Source organism: Volvox carteri (genome assembly GCF_000143455.1).
Source record: "Volvox carteri f. nagariensis unplaced genomic scaffold VOLCAscaffold_57, whole genome shotgun sequence".
Taxonomy (NCBI): domain Eukaryota; kingdom Viridiplantae; phylum Chlorophyta; class Chlorophyceae; order Chlamydomonadales; family Volvocaceae; genus Volvox; species Volvox carteri.
Window position 1 is genome coordinate 785,753 of NW_003307600.1, and position 20,920 is coordinate 806,672.

Below are 20,920 nucleotides of genomic sequence, written 5' to 3' on the forward strand. Positions count from 1 at the left end.
ACTCTTCCGGTTCCGTTCGCAATGTTACAACGCTCTTCGAAACATGTGTGCAGTGTTTATCGCGTGTTGGTGTGGGCAAGCTGTAGAAGTAGGGTGCCCGTTTTTTCTATGCTGGCAAATGGCACAGGCCCCCTGCCAGTCACTGCAGCGCTGCAGGGCGAAGCAGGCAGAGGGCCGTGGAATCAACTGTTAAAACACAGCCGTGGTTCTTGCTACGCAGGCGCCATGGCCACGAGTAAATCCAGCATATTAACATAATAACATGCATGGCCTATCACCCTGGGATAGGGGGTTATCGACTGCACCGCACGCAGGCGCGCTGACATGGAGGCACGCAGGTACAACTCACGCGGACTTAGGGCCTGGAGGTTTGTTGGTTTGTTCGCGCGGTAAAGTCGACATGTCTAGGTGCTTCTTCCGTAGGGTGTGAGTTGACACTACACCGCAACAATACATAGTTTTCTATGGCTCAAACAAGTAACACGGCGGAAGGTCCGTGCACACAATATCGCTTGCACGTTACATGCCCGAAATCCGTGCACACAATATCGCTTGCACGTTACATGCCCGAAATCCGCGCATCTTCACAAAGCAAGAAGCGTAGAGTGCATGAAAACTGCACGAGCAAAGATCGACCATCCCACGGAACACATGCGTACACACCCTGGTTTCGGATCCAGGTCCTCGATACCGATGTTTCGACCACGAGTGAAACGCGTAAGACGGAATCTCCAAGGGGACTAATGCCCGTTGGTGAAGTCATGTTACACTCAGATTAGGAGTAAGCTGGTTGCGATATGCTGTCATGTTGATGCTATTGGCTGATGGCACTTTCTGCGTGCAGGGATGCAGGCCCTCGCGGTAGTGAGCAACCTTGACAAAATGGCAAAGCCCCAGGGGGTAGCTTCGCTCCGGGTTTGTGCAGAATGGCTTGCTTCCGTGATGTGGGAAAGGAAGCCCTAATGCTGATTCGGCCCTCGCAGTGTAGCACCTCAAGCGCATCTTCTCTGAATACCAGCTTTGCTTCGGAAGCGCACCGCGAACTCCCCTACATGCACCGTTCGATGCCACGCAATCCATCCAGGAATAAGTATTCTCGTTAGGATAATTCCACACAGGGAACCCCGTGCGGCCAGGGCTCTCGCCTGCGGTACGGTCTAATGAGGGAACCAACCCAACGGTTCCCACGACCGACCGACATACATGTTAGGTATGTGTGGAAGGGTGCGACGTATCTTGGAGTCTTTCCGCCCTCAGGAACGTGAAGGGTGGGGTTATTGTCATATCCTGAACTACGCTAAGGATTTGAGCTGTTGGTGACACGGTGCTCTCTAAGCTATTCATGAACGCGACCTTGGTGCCCTCTTCTGTTTTGCCTCTGCGACAGTCCCTACCTACTCACCAAGCAACGAAAGCGAGCTGTTAATCTCTAATTCGTCAGGCTGCATGTTCTTCTTGAGCAACGAAAGGAAATGCTCCTAAAGCCTCGGGGGAGCAAAATGACATTCATTTGGAATACATCCGCAAAACGTTTGGGATGGCATCATTATCTCACATCGCGTGCTGCTTTATGCAAGCTGAGACGATTGCATTCCGAGTTGCAAATAAAGGACCACGTACGGCAGGTCGTCATTTTGACCCTTCAACTGTAAGTTGTGAGTAGCTGTGTTTTGAATGGGAGTAAAGTATGATAGAACAAATTTGCCTTCACTTGTCGACGTTATTGCTGATGACGGTATCTCCGCAAGCCTAATGATACGCCTTGACTTTGCAAGGGGAGCTATCGTATTTTACACAACCTAGCCTACACTTAACTCATGTCGGCTCTTGTAGCAGACGAGCCACCACCCGACTCGTTTCACGGTCCTGGGCCGCGGTTCCCGCTGTTTAGGTCGCACTATTGCTCTGCCTCAACTTGGAGCACAATCGAGCGCATGAACCAGGAGTCTGCAGCTTCTACTTCTGCCGTTTCACCCACAGCACTGCAGCGCCCCGCCTTGCGTACTTTGGACCTGCGCTCGCTCCCAGTTGAAGATGCCGCACCCAGCGAAACACAACTGCGAAGGCAGAAGTATCTCTTCTTCGAGAAGCATTGCTCTGAGGTGTCAGCGGGGCTATTCCTATCTGGGGACTATGTGGCAAAGAACAGGGAGACCCTGCGGCAGGCGGGTGTCACACATGTGCTCAACTGCGTTGGCTTCATATGCAAGGAGTATTTTAAGGATGAGTTGACGTACAAAACACTATACCTGCAAGGTGGGCGCCCCAGGAGTCGACGCAACGTCCCCACCCCAACACCCCTACATGGGCGAAGTGCACTACACCAGCATATTGCATAGCGCCGCGTCACTAGTGACTAGAAGCCAAGTGCCCACAGCTGACACGTTACGTGTATTGTGCAGATACACCCGCGGAAGATATCTTGTGCGTGCTGTACGACTGCCTGGACTATATTGACAGCGCACTGCATTCCGGTGGACGCATCCTGGTGCATTGCAGCCAGGGGGTCAGCCGCTCAGCTACGTTGGTGATTGCGTACATAATGTGGCGCAGCGGCAAGCCGTATGATGAGGTGAACCCTATCAGTGGAGAGCCTTACAGTGGGGTCCATGCCGTGTATGGTCGGGTCCGCAAAACTCAGTGCAAAAGCTTGGGCCCAAAGGCCAGCCGAAACTTGCAAACAAGATTGGTGGTCCGGCTTCCACATTTTGCAAGTGGAGAGAGGCACCAGCTCATGATGACGAACGTATCGTCCCTGAGGTTTGCTTGACAGCCTTCTGTTAGGTCGCCAAGCAGCTGCACTTCAGAACTCATGTATCTGCATGCAACACTTATGCTTAAGCGATCACATTTTTGATGTACCCCCAGGTCTTCGCGGCGGTGAAAGCAGTTCGTGGCGTGGCAAATCCCAACATCGGGTTCACGTGCCAGCTGTTGCAATGGCAAAAACGTGCTGCCAGCGCCAAGTCCAGGATGCGCATGTACCGCATCGCATCGCACTGTGTCCATGCGCCAAACTACCTTGTAAGGGACACAGTGCTTTTTGTAGTAAGGCAACGTTCCATGGTTTTCCACATACTAGGCTATGGTGGCAGGGAAAACAGTTGAGCATGAATACTGACATCGCAGGTACCAAAACTCATTACTCCGCCGAAGCAGTACCCCAACAATACCCACCGGGACTTGGACCCCCGAGGCGCCTTCGTGCTGCAAACACCTGGGGGGCCCACGTACGTGTGGCGGGGAGAGCATTGCCCTGACGCATACGTGGCGGCTGCGCACAGGGCAGCATGCCACCTCCGGAAGTTCGAGGGCGCGGGTCCGGTGGTGGAGGTGCGGCAAGGTAAGGCAGATTGTGAGCGGTCTGGTTAATGTTTGTGTCTACGCTGACCTCTCCTTTGGCCCTACGCGCTGATGCATATACGCCCCAGGCCAGGAGCCGGTCGAACTGCTGATTATGCTTGATCCCGCGCCGCTGGATGCTGAGGCGGCACGGATTAACGCGAAGCGATCATCGATTACAGGAGAAATCGAACTGCCGACGCGTGATCAGCTGTCGGGGCCCCTGGTGCAGCAGGTGGGTGGATGCAATCAGATAGCAGTGGCGAGCGTCCTTCGTGCACCAAGTTTCAGTGTGTAGTGGAGGTGAATGGCTGTCAATGGCAGGCCAAGAACACTGGGACAATCAAAGGCTGAAGAGTATCTTCTGCAAAGTTGATGCATGGTGCGTCGCTGTCGGTCTCCCATCCTGAATAGCTGTTGGTCTCCCGTCCATTCTAGACAGATCTAGTTGCCGTTGCATTTCTGCGGAATCTTAGTTGGTGGGTTGCCTTGTCAGGTTGATACCGGTAACGAACGAGACGTCAACCTGCTACATAGACAGCATTGCACCTGCAGCGTGCACATCTTTTAGAAGGACTCCTGGCATTTAGCGAATGGAAGTATGAGGCGATAACAGGTCTGTGATGCGCTTTGATGTTCTGGGCCGCACGCGCGCTCGCGATCAGCGAGCCTATCCTTGGCCGAGAGGCCCGGGTAATCTTGGCACGGCTGCATTCGGTTATGTGTTCGTCAGCCGCAGGTTATATGGTTGCGGTGCTTGGTACCGTGCAACCTGTGACCTAAACCACCTTTGTATCCAACACCCGGCTGCTTTGTAACAGCCCGTCGCGCCTTCCGACATGGACGTGGATGTACCAAGCAACAGCTTAGCACAGGGAGACGGGCTGCTGCCTATGGAGGTCGGCACACCACGCCCAAGGAGTGCTGCTGGAGACAACGACGCTGTTTTGTTGCGATCAGGACTGGAGGGTCCTTGCCGCAGCCAGGGCGTTATGGAGCCAGTCCGCTGGGTACCAGAGGTGCGCTTTTGGGCGTACTTATAACGGCGTAATATCGTTTTTTCTCTGGTAGTTTGGTACGGTGCGTGCAGCGGGGATTTGTGTGCCTGCATGCACGCACATGTGGCCATCGGATGGAGTTCAGGGTTCAAGTCCACGCCAAACGCGAGGCATGGTACAAGGTGCCTTTGAGGCTCTCCAAGCCCAGATGTTTAATATGGCACGGAGCAGATGCTTTGGAAAGCAAAATGCATTTTGCTTCTGCGGCCATTTCAAGGGAAGAACGTAAGCTTTGACAATGCATAACGGACTGCGAATTGTACATTGATGTGCAGGAAGTTGACGAATACAGTGACGATTACGCCATGTATAGCCACAGCCAGCAGCAGGCAAAGGTATGTCAGTTGTCAGTTGCAAAGCATACTTCTGTGAGATGGTTCCTGGGCGGAACATAACTTTGCGAGGCCATGAACGCAGGCTGCTGCCGTTCCGGGCAGCGGGCACTACGACAACGCGATGCGGATATCTTACGACGCTGTCGGAGGTAAGAATGTCACTCAGCTTTCTGATTGAAAACCAGCACTTGCACTACATCCCTGTGCTTGCAGCTTTCTAGGAATTAAGTGCACCGGTCAAGGCGCACCATATGTTCTACATCCTGGGTACAGAGCTTGGTTATCTTGGGCCAACAATGTCGCGTGGGTTTTACTGCATCACGCAGGTCTCAATGCAGTGGGCTTACCGCCTGTTGGGCCCCAGGCGGATTGCCTGTTCGGGGGACCCACCGTCCGGCCGGACAGTCCAGCCACGAAGGAGGGCCGGCACAAAAAGTACAGACGGTAAGTTGACGAGAGAAAAGCTTCGTTACGCTCATCTTTCGTTCTAGTACCGCATGCACGTTACATCGCCATTGCCAAGCTCTGGCCAGGTTTACTGGCGCGCGGACGGCGCAAGCGGGCTGATGCTCCGTGCTAAGTTCTTTCAAACCATTCTTGTGTGTTCAAAGGCCTAGACAGCTGTGGGTGTAGGATTTGCGAGGGCAAATCACAGCATTGGTGAATTGGGTTTTATGGAATTATTGATAAAAGCATGCAAGATTACTCATGCTCATACTCATGCTCATACTCAATACTCATGCAGGTTCTGCGAAGCATAACCTTGCTCAGTAAGCTGAGCAATAGATTGCAGGAACTCATCATTTTCTAGCCAATCCTGCAAGTTTAGCTTGTGCAGGACAGGGGCTGGGATCTGATTTGTTTCAATAAAAGCAATGTTCGCACACCAAGCGTAAGACTTGCTGTTGCTTGGAACCTTGGGATGAGCGGATGATTCCGGAGTGCACTCAGAACTGTGATTAAGGCTCTCCCTATGATTGCCCTGTCAGCTTCATCGGTGTAGCCATCAGTGCATGCTTCTTTCGGTTTTCCTGAATGCGGCCTTTTCCTTCTGCCGTGTACATATTTCCAGGGCAGACTCGGAGCGCCCCAAGCTTGGTTACTGGACGGCGGCTTGTTCCGACGGCATAGGCCCAGAGCTAGCACGCACGCATAACGTGTCGTCGTTACACGAAAGCGTTGATGAGGACGTTTTAGGGCTCACGCCTGGCCGGCCGCCGGAGGGGCGGTGATGGCGGTGGGGTTGGCTATAGGATGCAGATCGGTAGGTGTCGATACTCGAGGTACAGTGTACCAGTCAAACCAGTACATACGAGACTCTGACTTGCGGGCTGCATACGGCGTGGTACCTGTCACGGGGCATGCCACCGGTTTGACATGTGTACAGTTGGAAACAATTGCGGCTAAGGCAACATGCCAACTACGCACGCTACTTCCTACGGGTTGTTGGTGGTTGCCCGGAGTTCGAGTGCTAGTTGTGATCTTCGCGTTTGCCTTACAGACATGGCAGTGTTGATTAACAGGTGGCAGTCCTGGTGCTCTTAATTTTAGCGTAACGTGTGAGCCTTAATAGGTAAGGGGTGACCTGTTGGGTCCGCCTGATTATTTTTCTCTGGGGGCCTTGTGTCGGTGGCCCATTGCTCCCCATGCCATCGGGATCAGGTTTCTTAGTGTGAACAGGCTGAGTGGTCGGATTGTTCCCTGTTTCAATGCAGTCCCAAGCTTCTGGGATCATCTGGAAAGGGGCGCAGGGAGAGGACACGGAACCAACGTTCCAGTGCTTTACAATAAACGCTTTTATCCGCCACGACGGTGGTTCCGTGCCGCTGTGGGAAAATGCATGCAAAGCACCCACGTTCATGTTTTGGAGCCGCAGCAGTTAGCCAAAGCATCTGGCATCCACGCCCAGCAGTACGGGGGCGTCTAGGCATATGTTTTGTCGGGGTCAGGGGAAGCTTCCATGCCAAGGAATAATTAGGGCTTACAGGCAACCGCACGCTACGCGTATCTAGGTTTGCCCAGCATAAAGAGTTCCAAGGATAGCTGAGTATCAGGGAGTGTGCACCTTCCCAATTCAGCTATTGTACTGTCAGATAATTCCAGTGTAACTCTGTACCCGTCTTCCTGGCTCACGCATGCTCATTTATCATCTCTTCACTATTTCTTCCTGCTCCTCTCTTCACATTGCCCTCCTGACGTCTTTACGTGACATCTTTACCGTTACGCGAACCCAATGCTTCCTGTGCAATCCTCGCTACTCCGTCTCACAGTATTAACATATTTTACCTTCGCACTTGCCACCGTACGTACTGACTGCCAATACTTTCCGAAGTTCCGGGCACCGTAGTGGCACAAGCTGGTAGAAATTCCGGCCGCGTAGAGAATTTCCATTTACGTCTTTCTTTCTCCATAAAGTTAATCGGTTGGGGGAGGTAACTTCGATCAACTTCCCTGATTTATAGTTGCGTATCGCAATGCCTAACACAGGACGAGCTGCTCGTCCGCTCTTCCTTCTTCCTCATCTTCCTTGCATTTTTGCCTAGCTGTGTTGGCCTTCATTTGATCTGGCTGGTGGCATATCGCTTGGAAGCGAATCGCCGCTCCTGACCTTCCTGACCTCGTGCCGCGTTGCGAAATTCTTTAAATTTTGCACAGGCCGAGCGCGCGTCCATTCTCGTTCAACATCTTGGTTCTTGCCACCTTTTCGGTGGGCATGGCAACCTTAACTACCCATCGGGCCATTTCGTAAGGAAAATTATAATGCAACGCTTCCTGGCTGTGTCGTAACCAACTATCACCGATCTCTCACAGAACCCCAACCTGTAACACAGGCAACTTTAGGTAGGGTGCAGTCGAGGCCAGTTGTCGATGACATGCAACCCCGGCGCTATAACTGGTACCAGCGACGGCTGCACCCAACTCCCAAACCGCGCTGATCTCAGCGGTTAGTGCAGTTACAGATGTGCATTATCTTGAAAAAAGTTGATATGCTCCTTCCTTGGAGTCCATTTATTCCGTGTTCGATATTATCACTAAATTTGGTACATGGGTGTTGAACGTTTCATGAAATTGACTGGCCCAATGCACTAGTCGGGGAATTCCACTCTACGCTGATACGATGGATGATCCCAAAGATGTCAGTTAAGCATGCTGCAGCGTCCTCATGCGACTCTTTACATGGTATGTCGGAACCTTGCGCCCTAATACGAAGGCCGTGAGGTGGGTTGGTCGCATACCTGTTATTGTAGCTGGCTGCTGAAAAGACCTCCTAAGGTGCTGGCGGAATCCTTAGCACATATTTACAGACGATTATTGTGGTACACATATCACATACGTACTTATCTACAGCTACTACATTTCCCCCCCCTCTGCGTGCAAGGCTATGGGTATAGTAGAGCTGAAGAGATCTAACTGGGCCCTTCGCGGCCACATCAGCCTGTGCCTACCACCTCCCACCCTTGGCAGTGGATGCTCAATCCACGTCACGTCATGAGCCGGCTCTCATGCGGCCAGCCGTCTGTAGGGTTCAAGCAGAGAGTCTTCCTAGTCAATCACAACTAGTCAATTTTCTGTCACGAGATTATGTAGAAGGTCATTATGGTTGACCTGGTCGTCCACCATGATATCTACTATGTACTATCAGTGTAAGACATGTACGAAGTCTCGATACCTATTGTGGTAGCTGCCCACTGAAAATGCCTATAAATATACTGGCCGAAATGCCTAATGAAAGGGAATGGGCTCTGATCCAAGTTGGGATACCAATTAGTTACACTTAAGACTTATAATCAGTCGCATATGGAAACATCACGCGGATTAGGACGGATTAGGTTAACGTAATCCTAGAGGGTAGGAGACAAGGTCGGGGAGGCAATTCTTTGGACTGCCCCGGTCGCACAATTCCTGTGCTTCCCTAATTCGACGCCCCGAACAGGCCAATTCTGACTGTCCGAATGTCCCTGCCACACCAATTCGACACCCCGACAGGCTAATTCTGACTGTCGGAATGTCCCTGCCAGGCCAATTCGTGTCCCTGTCAGGCTAATCCTGACTGTTGGAATGTCCCTGCCAGGGCAATTCGGTGGATTAAGATTGGCGGGATTATTTCGATATCTACGCCAGTATCCGCGCGCTTCGCGGATTAAATACAGTTTAACATGTTATAAAATGCGCATATTCTTCCTATACTAAAAGCTCGATATACATATAAAAGCTCTTCCTATACTAAAAACTCGGTGCAAAAACGGCCACCAAGTACCAAATTGACAATCTCGGATTAACACGTTTTACAATCCCTCATCAAAAACCTAATTGTTAGGTTGGAAGGTTATCCTATATAAAGGCTGTAGGTGTTCCTAGCTTTGTGGAAGCTTTGCGCTTCTTTTTCGGCATTATGCACCACACCGTGGGTGTCGTTCGAAGGTGCTGCAAGGCCTTCATGATGATACTCGATAGCCTTTTGAATGTCCAGCAATACTCATTTTTGTATTTTATGCATGGAAAGGCAAATGTTGTACTTCAACAATCCGTGACTTAATCCACACGTATGAAACACTTCTCGCGGATTACGGCGGATTGGCGCGGATTAAATACCTTAATCGGTGAATGTTAAGCCAAGCGGAAACACCCCCTTAGGGTAGAGCGACTTGGGCCGACTCGCACACCACAGGAGCGCACTAAAGTTGACATGGCAAACTAAGCAATGTTATCGTGTTAACTAGCACACGATTCCGAAATGGCGCTCAAACGTCGTCGCTCAGACGAGGTACATTTCAACGTAGCGCGCTTTATTGTAGCGCGCTTACTGATTAATAACTAACTGAATACCAAACACCTAGTATGCTTTACGCCTTAGCATGCATTTACATAAGGAAGGTGTGCCGTACTGTCTAGAGCTACTACACGTGCCCAATGTGCCGGCGGAAGTGCTGCGGCACTGTTGGGCCAGGCGACAAGCGTCCTATTCTCTCTACAATGCTCAGTAATGCATCCTGTAAGTGCGATCATGCATCGAATGCACCTACTGCGTGAACCCCTGCATCAGGACTTAGTCGACGTTGCATTTGACCAATCAAGAGTAATGTCCTTGAATCAACATTCTGGATGGTGGCAGGCGGAGACGACGAAGTGCGCGGCGCCGCGCCCATGGTACCTTGTTAGTCCGGACGCACCCATACGATGCTCTTGCATCGCCTGCAATTCAATTCTCCATAGATGAATAATCCTTATGATAAGAGACAAGGATGGCTGGCGCTCCTAATGATGCACGCAGTACAAAAACATCAGTACAAGTCGGTAACAGTCGTACTTGAAAGCGACACACGCGATACCGGAATTATCTAAGAATGCCACAGTAAGGGTCTAATAGCTATTGGAAAACGAGGGGTCAACATGCCTCGAGCGCACCGATAGCACGCAGTTGCAATGAGCTGGTTTGGTTGTTTTGGCTCGAAGAAAAATGTCCAGACTAAAGCTTCTACATATGGGCCCGAGCAGAAAAGCTTACCACCGGTTCAGCACCAGGGAGAGTCCTCAGGGCCTAGTACTTCATTGGCTGGAAAGGAATCACCTTCCTCTCTTGAAAACCTTATAGCAGCTTCAGTTCCTGCTCCTAATGCTGGGCTGGTGCAACCGGACCCTCCACCTCCTTGGCGATCGCGTGAGGTATGACCACTGGTAATCTGCTGTTTTAGGTGTCTCGAGTTGTAAAATATTTATTTCCTTCACAGGAATTAGCGGACGTAGCTCTGCGATTAGCAGACGTGTCAGGACCATGGCTGGAACGTGCACAAAGGAGTGCCGATATGTTGGCAAGTTCCCTCGGTGCAACGCTAGCGAGGTAAGAATTGAGTAAGAAGCACGGCGTGGAGTGCCTGGGAGATGAGTCATGAGCGGGCTGATAGGACGCTGTATCTACGGTTAGTGAGCCCCGCAAGCACCGGGCCTGGACCTGTAAACGGCGTGGGCGATACAGCCATCGTAACCGGAAATGTCGTTTCCCCGCGACCTCTTCATATCTCTATGAAAATTATGCCTCCTTACCGGGTCCCACGTGTTCTGACATACACCATACGTCGCTTTGCCTGCGATGGCGTGGCAAAGTGGCAACGTGACCTCTTTTTTTGCACGGGCTCCTTATGTCTCTACCGCAGCATCTGGGCCTTCTCGTCAGATAAATGCACTGCGGTTGTGCTGGCGTCAGGCGGAATTCTGCGAGCAGTACAGCCACAGGGTCACAGCGTCTCTGTGGCGTCGCCGGAGGGTCAGCCAGGCTCGAGTCTGCGACGAATTACGACCCGCGAAGTAAGGATAGGCATGGAATGAGTGGGTGCCAACTCATGGAATACCAACTAAGCTTTTTACTTATACAGTTATACAGTTAGGCTGGGCATGTCAGCGACTCGTTGTACATGTCCTAACTTCATGCCGCGCCGTCTAGGAAATGTTGATGCGAACACGTCTTCATAGCGCATGTGCCTTAGCTGTGTACGGTACCCATGATCCGGCGCCGTGGCACGGAGGTTTGTCCGTGGGGAAGGGCCCCAAGTGAATGCATGTAACCAAACAGAGCAGGCTGCTGACTGTGGTCAAGGCTTTCGCGTTTCTTTACTCACTAATTTCTGTGCTCTGGCTCTGCAAGGCAGCCCAGGCAAGACCTGCGCATCGCAAGCTCGCAGTGTAGCTACGTACGTTGCCATGCGCATACGGTTCCTACTCCAAATGAGGTCCCTTTAAACAAATATCGATTTTGGATGACGGCATGCGTATCTTGGCCCACATCCCTGTGCCCGCAGACTGCGTTCACATGGAGCGTGGACATTGGCGCACTTGTGGGGGCAGGGATTGAGGCTGCCGGCGACGGCAGCCCTCCGGACCTGAGGCATCTTGCAGCTCTTACAGGCATGCAGCATTGTGCCGTACTACCCTTGAAGTCTGGCGGACAACTGGCGGGCGCCTTACAAATTGGCCTCGGTGGCGCACAGCCCGCCGTGTTGGGCGCGACTGCCACGTCCCCTTCGGCCGTGGAGTCCACTGGTGGCTTGCCAGCAGCCCTCGACGCCGGGCGCACTGCAGGCTCTGCCAATGCTGCCTCTACCGCCAATGGCAAGCTGTCCGCGATGCCTAACTGGTTGCCGCACCATTTGCCAGACCTGATGCTGCTTTCTCCTGCAGCATCGCCGGTAGTATCTGGCGGGGGCAATGGACTGTCGGTGCAAGCGACGGGAGACAAGCAGATGGTGTCGTTGCCGCAGGCCGTCGTGGACCTGGTAGCGGCGCTGCGGCGCTGCGATACGATCAGCAAACTCATCAGCGCGGTGTCAGCTGGGTTGCAGGATTTAACATACCGTGCCACGTCGATGCATTTCTGCGCCACGCCAATGCTGTTGCATCGGTCGGCAATCACTGCCGCAATTTTCCAGGATGTCGGGTCCCGTGAGGGCGCGGTCGTCAAGGAGGGCAACACGGCGCGGGGAGAAACGGAGCTGTAAGGAGCTCTTTTATTTTGGGGGTTGGGAATGATGGGGAAGGAAGCTGCTGCGGCATGCCGGGAACGTTTTTTAAACACGAGGCTGTGAGGTGTTGCGTTGGAAAACGATGGTGAATGAGCAGGATGTTGGATACCTGAGAGGGTATGCATATTATAGAGCATGCCGACAGGGAAAGGATCGGGGATAGGGCCTCATCTTGGGTTGGATGCCTTCATACGGGTTAGGGGCTTGCGTCAGGCTCGGTCGGCAAGCTGGGCGCTTTTCGTGCTGAAAATAAGGCCTCTAGTCGAGGTAGAAATGCCCATGGCGAGAAATGGAAGCGACGGGACCTGCATTCTGTACAGATTGGCTTAACTCGGGCTAGGGTTGACCAGAATATGGACCGTTGGCTGCCATTTCCTTGTCTTGCCAGCATTTATATTGTAAGCACACGCAGTGTTGCCATTAACTACCAGGCCGAACCCTCTTTTTTGCCTTTACCCCCCCCCCCCCCCAACCTGAATACTTGCTCTTCCGCGCAGTGACTCGAGGCTGTGGCCTCTCGCGCCCTCGAGTACACCGGGGGAGAATCAGGATGCTCAAACCAGGACGTTGAAGGCGCACGTGACACATCTAAATCACACGTTGATGCTTCAGGTTAGTTGATTTGCTATCCATGGTGACGCGTTTCTTGTTGGCAGTAGCTGTCGTGACTGGGCTGGGATGGAATGAGCGGAATTACGAACAGGGATGCTCATTAAGGGTGAGCGTATGGTGGGCATACTGTATCTCAGGCGATGCAGCATAAGGTGATCAGGCAAGTGAGGTTGTTGGAGGGTTGGCACAGCCCAACCAGGTTGTTGGATGGCTATGTGTACGATTGACAACACGAGGAAAACAGTGCCAGAATAGCTGCGGCTTCGCCTGATTATGCGCTGTCCTGTTATGTCCTGCCCTGTCAACCTATTACATTTCCTGGTGATGGCTTGCTTAGGCGGTCATTGGGCTCTGCGAGCGGGTGAGTCGCCACCTGTGTGTCACTCGTTCTGGTATGTAACAACAAATTCATTTGCCGAATTTTGTCCCTGTTTGAAGCTTCTGACGGGAGTGGACAATGGACGCTACCGACGGCTGTACGGCGGTTCAATCATCCAGAACTGCAGCGAATACATGCAGGTCAGTCTTCGGCAATTCAGTGGGGAGTCAGGAAAGAAGGACAAGGGAGATGCGGGGTGCGAATGTGTATGGCACTTTTGTCACCAAAGCGGCTTCCAGTGGAGTGACGTGTCTGCGGTTTTCCGTTAATGAGAGATGTCAGGGCCTTTTTTCGAAACCAGATTGCAATGGGGGCCCCTTGAAACTGGTACCGTTGGTCGTGTAGGTACGGAGCGCTGCACACAGTTTGTCCCTCAGATGCGAGCACGCTAGCTTCTGACTGATTCCGAGCGGCGCCAGTCAGCGGTGGCCTCTGCGAGCCGCCATGCTTTGGGAAGATTTAAAGCCTGCAGCGTCTGTTCTTGCAACATCCTTTCCCTACAGCAGCTTTGGTTGTACATAGAAGTGTGCAATAAACACCCGTTCTGTGTTTTGAAGAGCCTCTTGGTGTGACACCTCGGGCCCACAGGATGAGAGCAACCGTGGCCGTGACGTTTCCTTGTGCCATCGGGTTGGCGTTGCGGACGTTGGCAGCTTGGTCCTGGTTACCGGCGTGTCTCCTGGGGGTGTGCCGCTCCTAGCTGCCTATCTCACGTGCCGTGAGCCGCTGCCGGAGCCGCTTCTGGAGTCGGCCCTGTCCGCCGTACACCAGGCATTGAAGGTCAGGGGGTTGTGCTCCAGAGCGGGCGGGTTTTCGGATGTGGACGTAGGGCGAATTTCTCCAGCCTGTTCTTAAGCAGGATCATGGTATGCGGAGGACCAAAGCCGTCCAAGAGGACATATGCAGGGTTGTTTTTGCATGCTGCTTTTGGCTTTTGTCAATATGCGTAAGGGTGGCTGGTTGCTTTGGTTAGCTGCTTGCCCTTACAAGCGAGCGGTGTTGCTTGGACAAAGGCTTTAGTTGGTCTGGATGCACGGTGAAGTTCGTAAGGTTAAGAACCACGTGCTAGGTTGCTGGAGTGTTTTCATCTGTCGAGTTGCTCCATTTCCGCAAACAGGCACAACAGGATGCCGCCTGACGCGGCCTCTCGATGCCCGTAGTGCACTTCGTGCTTCGAAATGGGCGTTACGAGCATGCACTTCCCCTTCCTTGTCCCCAACGCTCTAGACCTATTAACTCCCGGACCACCAACGTCCGTGCTGGCTCGTTGCAGCTGTGCTTGCTGACAGTTCAGGAGCTGTTGTTCCAAGGCGGCGAGTTGAGCGACGAGTGGTCCACGCTACACGACTTCCACCTTAACCCGTCGTCTATTGCGGTCTCAACCAGTTGCACCCCTCGCTCCATCATGCCTCGCACCGCTGCGACCAACGCCGTCGCTAGGGAAACTGGGCAGGGACCGCCCTCGCAGTTGCAGAGTCAGATGTCGGGCCTTGTGAACCAAGGCGCTGGTCCACTACCGTCGGCGCCAACCACAGGCGCTTTGAACGATGACGGTGAGTGTCAGTATGGTCATGTGGTCACTGACGGTGTGGTCAGTATGGTGAGTGTCGGTGTGGTCAGTATGGCCGCCCATGCACGGCTGGGACAAGCGTGCAAAGACCAGCGCGCGTAAGGCAGGAGTTCCGAGGCGTGGACAGCTGCGAGCATGCCGCAACTTATCTGTTACTAGCTGGTAATAGGAATTATTATTAGATGCAATCAGGGCTTCGTTGAAAAACATTTTTTAATTAGGTAGCGTACTTCAGGGCAGGAACTGCCCACTGGAGCTGATTTTGTTGCCGGGCGCGCATATGCCGTGACATTGGAATGCTTGCGAGTTTAGGTTATGTTCGCTAAATTTTGTGTCCTCGACTCTGCACTGCGAGTGTCCAGTTCACGGCCTTACCTTCTGCTTTGCCTGTCTGTGATGTGGTATTGACCAGGCCTGGCGGCGAGTTCAAGCACGACAGCGCGGCGCAACTTGTCGTTTGGCATCACTGCATCCTCTGCGGCAGCACCGCGATCGAACCTCGGGATGATGGTGTCTTCAATACGCTCCTCTCTTAATCAAGTGCTATCCCAACGGGCCGCACTGGAAGCGTAAGTTGACCTGTGGGGTTAAGGTCAGGTTGGGTTCGCTCAGTCAAGCTGTGTAGGTCGGGAACGGCGTTGGCATAGCAGCCACATCTTCACCTGTTCCAGGAGCTGTGGTCGCTGAGGACTGTGCGCAAGCTAGTGTCCGCGGGCTTCCGGCGTTCAGGAGAATGAAGGTACATGGCTCACCATTACTCCATCGGGTACTTGCGTCACTTCTTGCCCGGGCGGCCCCCACCTTTTTCCACAGGGAGGGGTTACAGGACGATGTCAACGGTGTGGAGCTGTTGAAGCAGATCGGTCAGGGCGGTCAGGGCGTCGTGTTCTGCGGAACCTTACATGGTCTCGAGGTGGCGATCAAGGCACGTTGGACAAAGAGGCTTATAATTGATTGCGTTGGGTTGCGTGGGAAAGTTGTTGTTGCTGTTACAGAGTGGGAGGCTTCTGGGCCACTTGAACATATTATCATTTCTATGATTTATCACCATACAGCGCCATCCACCATTACCACACTGTACTACGCCATACGAACTGGAAGTCCACGGCGGTAGGATCCCTCCTCATCCAGTCACCCGAACATCCGCATAGACAGAGGGTTCAGCAGTCGCCACCTATCCAGCGTGCGAATCTTAGTCCATTAACTGTTACTTCGACTCCACATCTCAGCAGCTAGCCATAATCGCATGTTCCCGACAATATCGGGGGTCTACCAAGGAATCGAACCCAGGACCTTAAACCACATATGGCCGCAGTGTTGTAAATGACGACGGGGGCCCTAATCAAATGAGCCTGTTTGCATACGCGGTTAGGATGTAATTCACTGAAGCGGTGGGGAGCTGCCGCACACATACAAGCCTGCTCCAAGATCCTATCTGAGCCCTGGCTTGTCCTGCCTTTCTGCGTTCACCCTCGGGACTGGGTTCGCACGAAGCAGGTTGTTGGCACTGAAGAAGGTGCTGACGAGGTGTACGATATTGACGATGAGGGACAGATGATTAAGCTCAAGCGCGTGCTGAAGCGGGATGCCACGGAGCTCGCCGTTACCACGTCCATCAGTCACCCCAACATCGTGCAGGTAATGCCACCGCAGGAGCCAAAGGAAACTTGTTGCAGAGGGCAAAGGGGCATGTAGGGGCTTGGTAAGGCTTCTCCACGCGAGCCAGCGAGTTGGGTGCTGCTGTTTTCTGTCTCGGTTTTTTATTTCTGTTTCGGTTTTTAATATAGGATACTATGCGCTAAGGACGCGGGAAATTGGGTGGCTTGGCATGTACTGCGCCTTTACAACTGCTAGTTACTCAAGTAGCGCACAAACATGGCTTCATTCGTGTTTACCGCGGAGCAAGAGGGAAGGAAGGGAAGGCATGAGGCCGGCAGTGGATCAACCTCTTTCTGTTTCTCTCGTTACCGCGAGCGATTGAAGCATCTTGGGCGGTCAGGGCTTTCCCAGCTTCAGAAGCCAGGCATACCTAGCCCGGACTGTGCGCTGTCGCCTCTGCCAGTTCCCAATAACAATATGTAAGGTTTAACCGTATCAAGGCCTTGGACTAAGGGGTTACCCGCGTCCCCTTTGGGGCTCCTTCAGATAGCGACAGCGGAGCCGGTCTTCATTAATCAGTACCCTCACCTAAGGCTATATCCCTTTCTCACGCTTGATGTCCCACTGTCACAGGTGTTCAGCTACTTCGTAGACGTCATGGTGGTGGAGTACGTAGGCCAACCCGACCGTTTCAAGTTGCTGCCCAAGGCCAAGGGGCAGAGTGCCAATGGCGCAGCGGACAACGGCGGCGTGACAGGGCCTTCCAACATGATCATTTGCATGGAGTATTGCGATGCGGGTAAGGGTGAGGGTTTTCAGCTGCGCTGCTTTTCCGTTTGGGCCGCCCCTATAGGTTTGATCTGCGTCGGCAATTGGAAATTTAGGATTTTACTTCACGCACCGACAATTAAGACTTGTGAGGTAGGCTTGACTGTTAAAGCGGGAATACTTGTGGCAGGGTGGTGTCTGGGCTGGTGGCTATGATGTGAAGCCCGGCAAAACATGGAAAGGTTGGCATCGTTTATGTGCCCGTTCGCATTCTTACTAGCTGATTATAATCGACACCTCAAGCGCATGCCACCATGCGGATACGTGTCAAAAGGTTGGCCGCGTGGTATCGCTCTAATTCTGTCTCGTCAGCCTTGCTCGACCCACGTGTATGCTTTCTCCCTTGCAGGGAGCCTCAAACATGCCGTCAAGCGTGGTTGCTTCCGGACCACTGGCGCCCGGCCCAACATGCAGGTGCGGACGTCGTTGCTGTGGACGTGAGGCGGCTATGATGTTTAGGAGTGCTGCAGGCTTGCAGGACAACCTAATCCTTCTGATGACATCCATCATAACCCGTCATATATGGCTTAAATTATATTATTCGGCACCGGACTGCGGACCGCTCCCTTGTGATTGCAGGCTCTGTACACCACCCTCATGGAAATCGCCTTGGCGCTTCGGCACCTCCATGCGCTGCGGCTTGTACATTGCGGTGCGTGGCTAAGATTCAATCGTAACAGAGGATTGCATCTTACGGGCTCTTAAGGACTGCGCCGCGTGCCCTTTTGGCAGCGCAGCACCTGAATTCTTCTGATCGCTGGGCTGGCTTGTTTGCATGTCTGCTATCTATTAACGGATCCGTTGTCCCGATGCCTGCCTGCCTGCAGATCTGAAGCCCTCCAATATTCTGCTCAAGAGCTCCATGCGGGATCCCCGTGGCTGGGTGTGCAAGGTGCGCGCAGTGTGCATAGCAAACATGGAGACCCATGGGAACTATTGCAGCATGCGGAGCAAGAGTAGCACTAAACAATCAGACCAATCGAATGAATAAAGGCCACAAGTGGGACGTGTCGGTGTGGCAGGTAGTAGAGGTGTTGACTTCGTGCGCATCCGACACAAGGCATTGGAGTTTGAAGGATGCAGGGCAAGAGTTCAGAGGGTGTGCGGATATCTGCAGGAAATTGCAGGCAGCGGGTGGCCGCAAGCAGGACGCAAAATGTGAATGACAGCAAGCAGGCGTCAGAATGCAGGTTGAATAAACCGGAGGTTGTGTAACTTACTCGTGGTACAGATAAGGCGCCCAGGAAAGGGGGCGGATGGGCCAGGCGCGGTATGGCGGTAGTTACAAGGGGTCATAACGTGGCTAGCATACGGCATGGCTAGATGAAAATGCTATAACATCATTCACCATTCCTTGGTCGCGAGAATCCTTCCACCTTAGTCCCCTGTTTCCATCTCTTCTCCAATCATCTCTTCTCCAATTGATATGCAGTTGTCCGACTTTGGCTGCGTACGGCTAATGGCCGAGCCTGCCCCGGGGCAGCGCCCCAGCTTCAACCTGGAATATGCGGTTGGTACCCCATCCTTCATGGCGCCTGAAATGTTTTGCAAGGGGCATCCGTTGGACGCGGCAGTGGACATCTACAGGTGAGTGCACGGGAAACTCGGGGGTCGCAATTCCCGGGCCGCATCGGCAGGTCCTGCGGCCGTAGGGGAACAGCGCATGAATGCCTTTCTCGTTTTCGGCCGCGTTTACCCGATCCACCCAGTTAACGTCGCTCATTTTGCAACGCCCGCGCAGCTTTGGCATCCTGATGTGGGAAGTGTACACCGGCGGCAACGTCTACGATGGTGTACCGCCTGATAAACTGCCTTACCACGTGGTCAAACGGGGTCTTAGGCCAGCATTTCCACCTGACACGCCGAGCGCTTTCAGGTGGGCTGTAAGTGTGTAACTTGTCCCGACCCTCAGTTGCCGTTGATTGAACGCACTTAGGATCCATGCCGTTTTTTAAAGGTAAGATTGCATCTCGTGCACGCTTTTTCCTTCTTTTCGCTTGCAAGTCGTTTTGTCGTGTCCATGCTCACCCTAGTAAGGCCTCATCCGCTTGGCTTGAGTAATGAATCTGCCTTGTTTCCATCAACATTTTTCTGTCGTGCAAATTTCCTGTGATCCGCCAGGTCACTTGCTCAGGCATGTTGGGCGAGTGATCCCCGCACCCGTCCAACTGCCGCAGCACTGGTTACGGTGTTGCAGCGACTGCTGTCGTCCTGTGTATCGACTGGTGCCACTGTTGCATCTTCAACGCCAACTAGTGGCGCGGCTGCCGTGGTCGGGTAGCAGGCACCGAGTCATTCATGCCATTGTGATTCGCTAGTCAAGTGTATGTGCACCAGCTGCTAGGGAACAGGTCGACTAGTAGGGCGGCCTCTATCCCACCTTCACCTTTGTTGAGGGAAGGCTGTGACTAAGGACGTGGCGTAGGCCAAATGGTGTTTGTGAGTGAGGTTGTGGGCGGCGTTGGACACTGTCGCTATGGTGTTCATCCGGCGTTGGCCGTTGGATGCTGGATGTGTTCTTACCTATGATGTTATAACGTACGCTCACAGAGCTCCTGCAAAGCAGGGGGGCAAGCATTTTGAGGAGCGTTGGCAATTGTGAAAATAACTTTCTGGTTAGTTTGTCCACACCCTGCGGGCGGAGTGGTGCGGGCGGGCACTGTTTTGAGCGCAACATTTTGCTGGCGCACGTTCCCCTGTGCGGTTTGATTATGTTGAGGGCTGGCCTGAGTGGCTGTGTTGAGAGCTAATTGGTCCTTGAACGCAGCTGTGGACTTTGGCGTTAGCCATGTTCTGGGTGCAAACTCCAGCGGATGCATGGACGCTGCATCATATCGCTCCTGTGGAGACATGCTGGAGTCTGACATCTGAGTCGGGGTGTTCCTGCGACCCATATCGCGTATTTCGTTGCCCTCGACTATTGTCTGATACCTCGTCAGAAAATAAACATGCACCGATGATGCGCATCAATAAGTTATTCCGCGACGCAGGCGAACCTGCTGTGCGTGCGTCGCGTGCCGGTCAATACAACCTTTGCCGTACGGAATTGACATGCGTCCGGTAGCAATCGTAGTAGCAGTGGTAATCCGTTCAGGATATGAGTTGATTGTGAATGCCGTGAAGACCATATACATATCATTTGTAAAGACTATGAATGTCGCTTCGAACCTCACAGTGCAACGGCACCGGAAATTGGTGCAAACACTTTCAGGACTCGGTTATGTCGAATTCAGCGCAATGATACAAGCGAGCCATTTGTGACATGCTGCTTTTGCAGATGCCCTTCCCACCCAGACAACAGCTTGCAAGCATGCTCGCTCACCTCGTTTCGTTATATCCTCGTGCTGCCGTTTACGGCATGGCTCTGCCAGTTACTTTGCCGCCTCAATTTCCGGAGCGGGCGTCTCCTGAATGCTTTCGCTATAAGTGGCGTCAACGAATGCGTTGGGCTGCGTATTTGCAATGTATTTCATAGTACCTAGGGCACGGATTCACCCCATGCGAGTAGGGAGACCGCCCGCATGCAGGCGCAGTGCCCCAGGAGTGCACCCTGTGTGCCTTCCCCCTCCTCCGAGGGTGCAACCTCGCGGGTTGCTTGGAAACCCTTTTCCTGATGATACAGGTGGTGACATTGGGGGCAGAACTTTGAGGAGCAAGTTGTCAAACAGCGGTGTCAAGGCCAC

General features: G+C 53.0%; 2 protein-coding genes across 2 annotated transcripts; both read left to right on the plus strand.

Annotated features, from left to right (window-relative positions):
- Nucleotides 1-1,934: 1,934 nt before the first annotated feature.
- On the plus strand, nucleotides 1,935-3,372 carry mkp1 (MAP kinase phosphatase 1; the record flags this gene model as incomplete). Its single annotated transcript, XM_002956047.1, has 4 exons — nucleotides 1,935-2,256; nucleotides 2,403-2,572; nucleotides 2,869-3,024; nucleotides 3,130-3,372. The coding sequence occupies 4 exons, from the start codon at nucleotides 1,935-1,937 to the stop codon at nucleotides 3,370-3,372; spliced, it is 891 nt and encodes a 296-aa protein (XP_002956093.1).
- A 7,110-nt stretch (nucleotides 3,373-10,482) lies between these two features.
- On the plus strand, nucleotides 10,483-19,493 carry VOLCADRAFT_107078 (uncharacterized protein; the record flags this gene model as incomplete). Its single annotated transcript, XM_002956048.1, has 18 exons — nucleotides 10,483-10,574; nucleotides 10,888-11,038; nucleotides 11,530-12,221; nucleotides 12,747-12,861; nucleotides 13,199-13,222; nucleotides 13,300-13,380; nucleotides 13,829-14,020; nucleotides 14,514-14,793; nucleotides 15,223-15,379; nucleotides 15,624-15,723; nucleotides 16,308-16,448; nucleotides 17,043-17,214; nucleotides 17,587-17,651; nucleotides 17,817-17,889; nucleotides 18,065-18,129; nucleotides 18,670-18,824; nucleotides 18,979-19,113; nucleotides 19,415-19,493. Exons 1-18 carry the CDS (start codon nucleotides 10,540-10,542, stop codon nucleotides 19,491-19,493), a joined length of 2,712 nt encoding a protein of 903 aa, XP_002956094.1. The 5' UTR covers nucleotides 10,483-10,539.
- Between the last annotated feature and the right edge of the window lie 1,427 nt (nucleotides 19,494-20,920).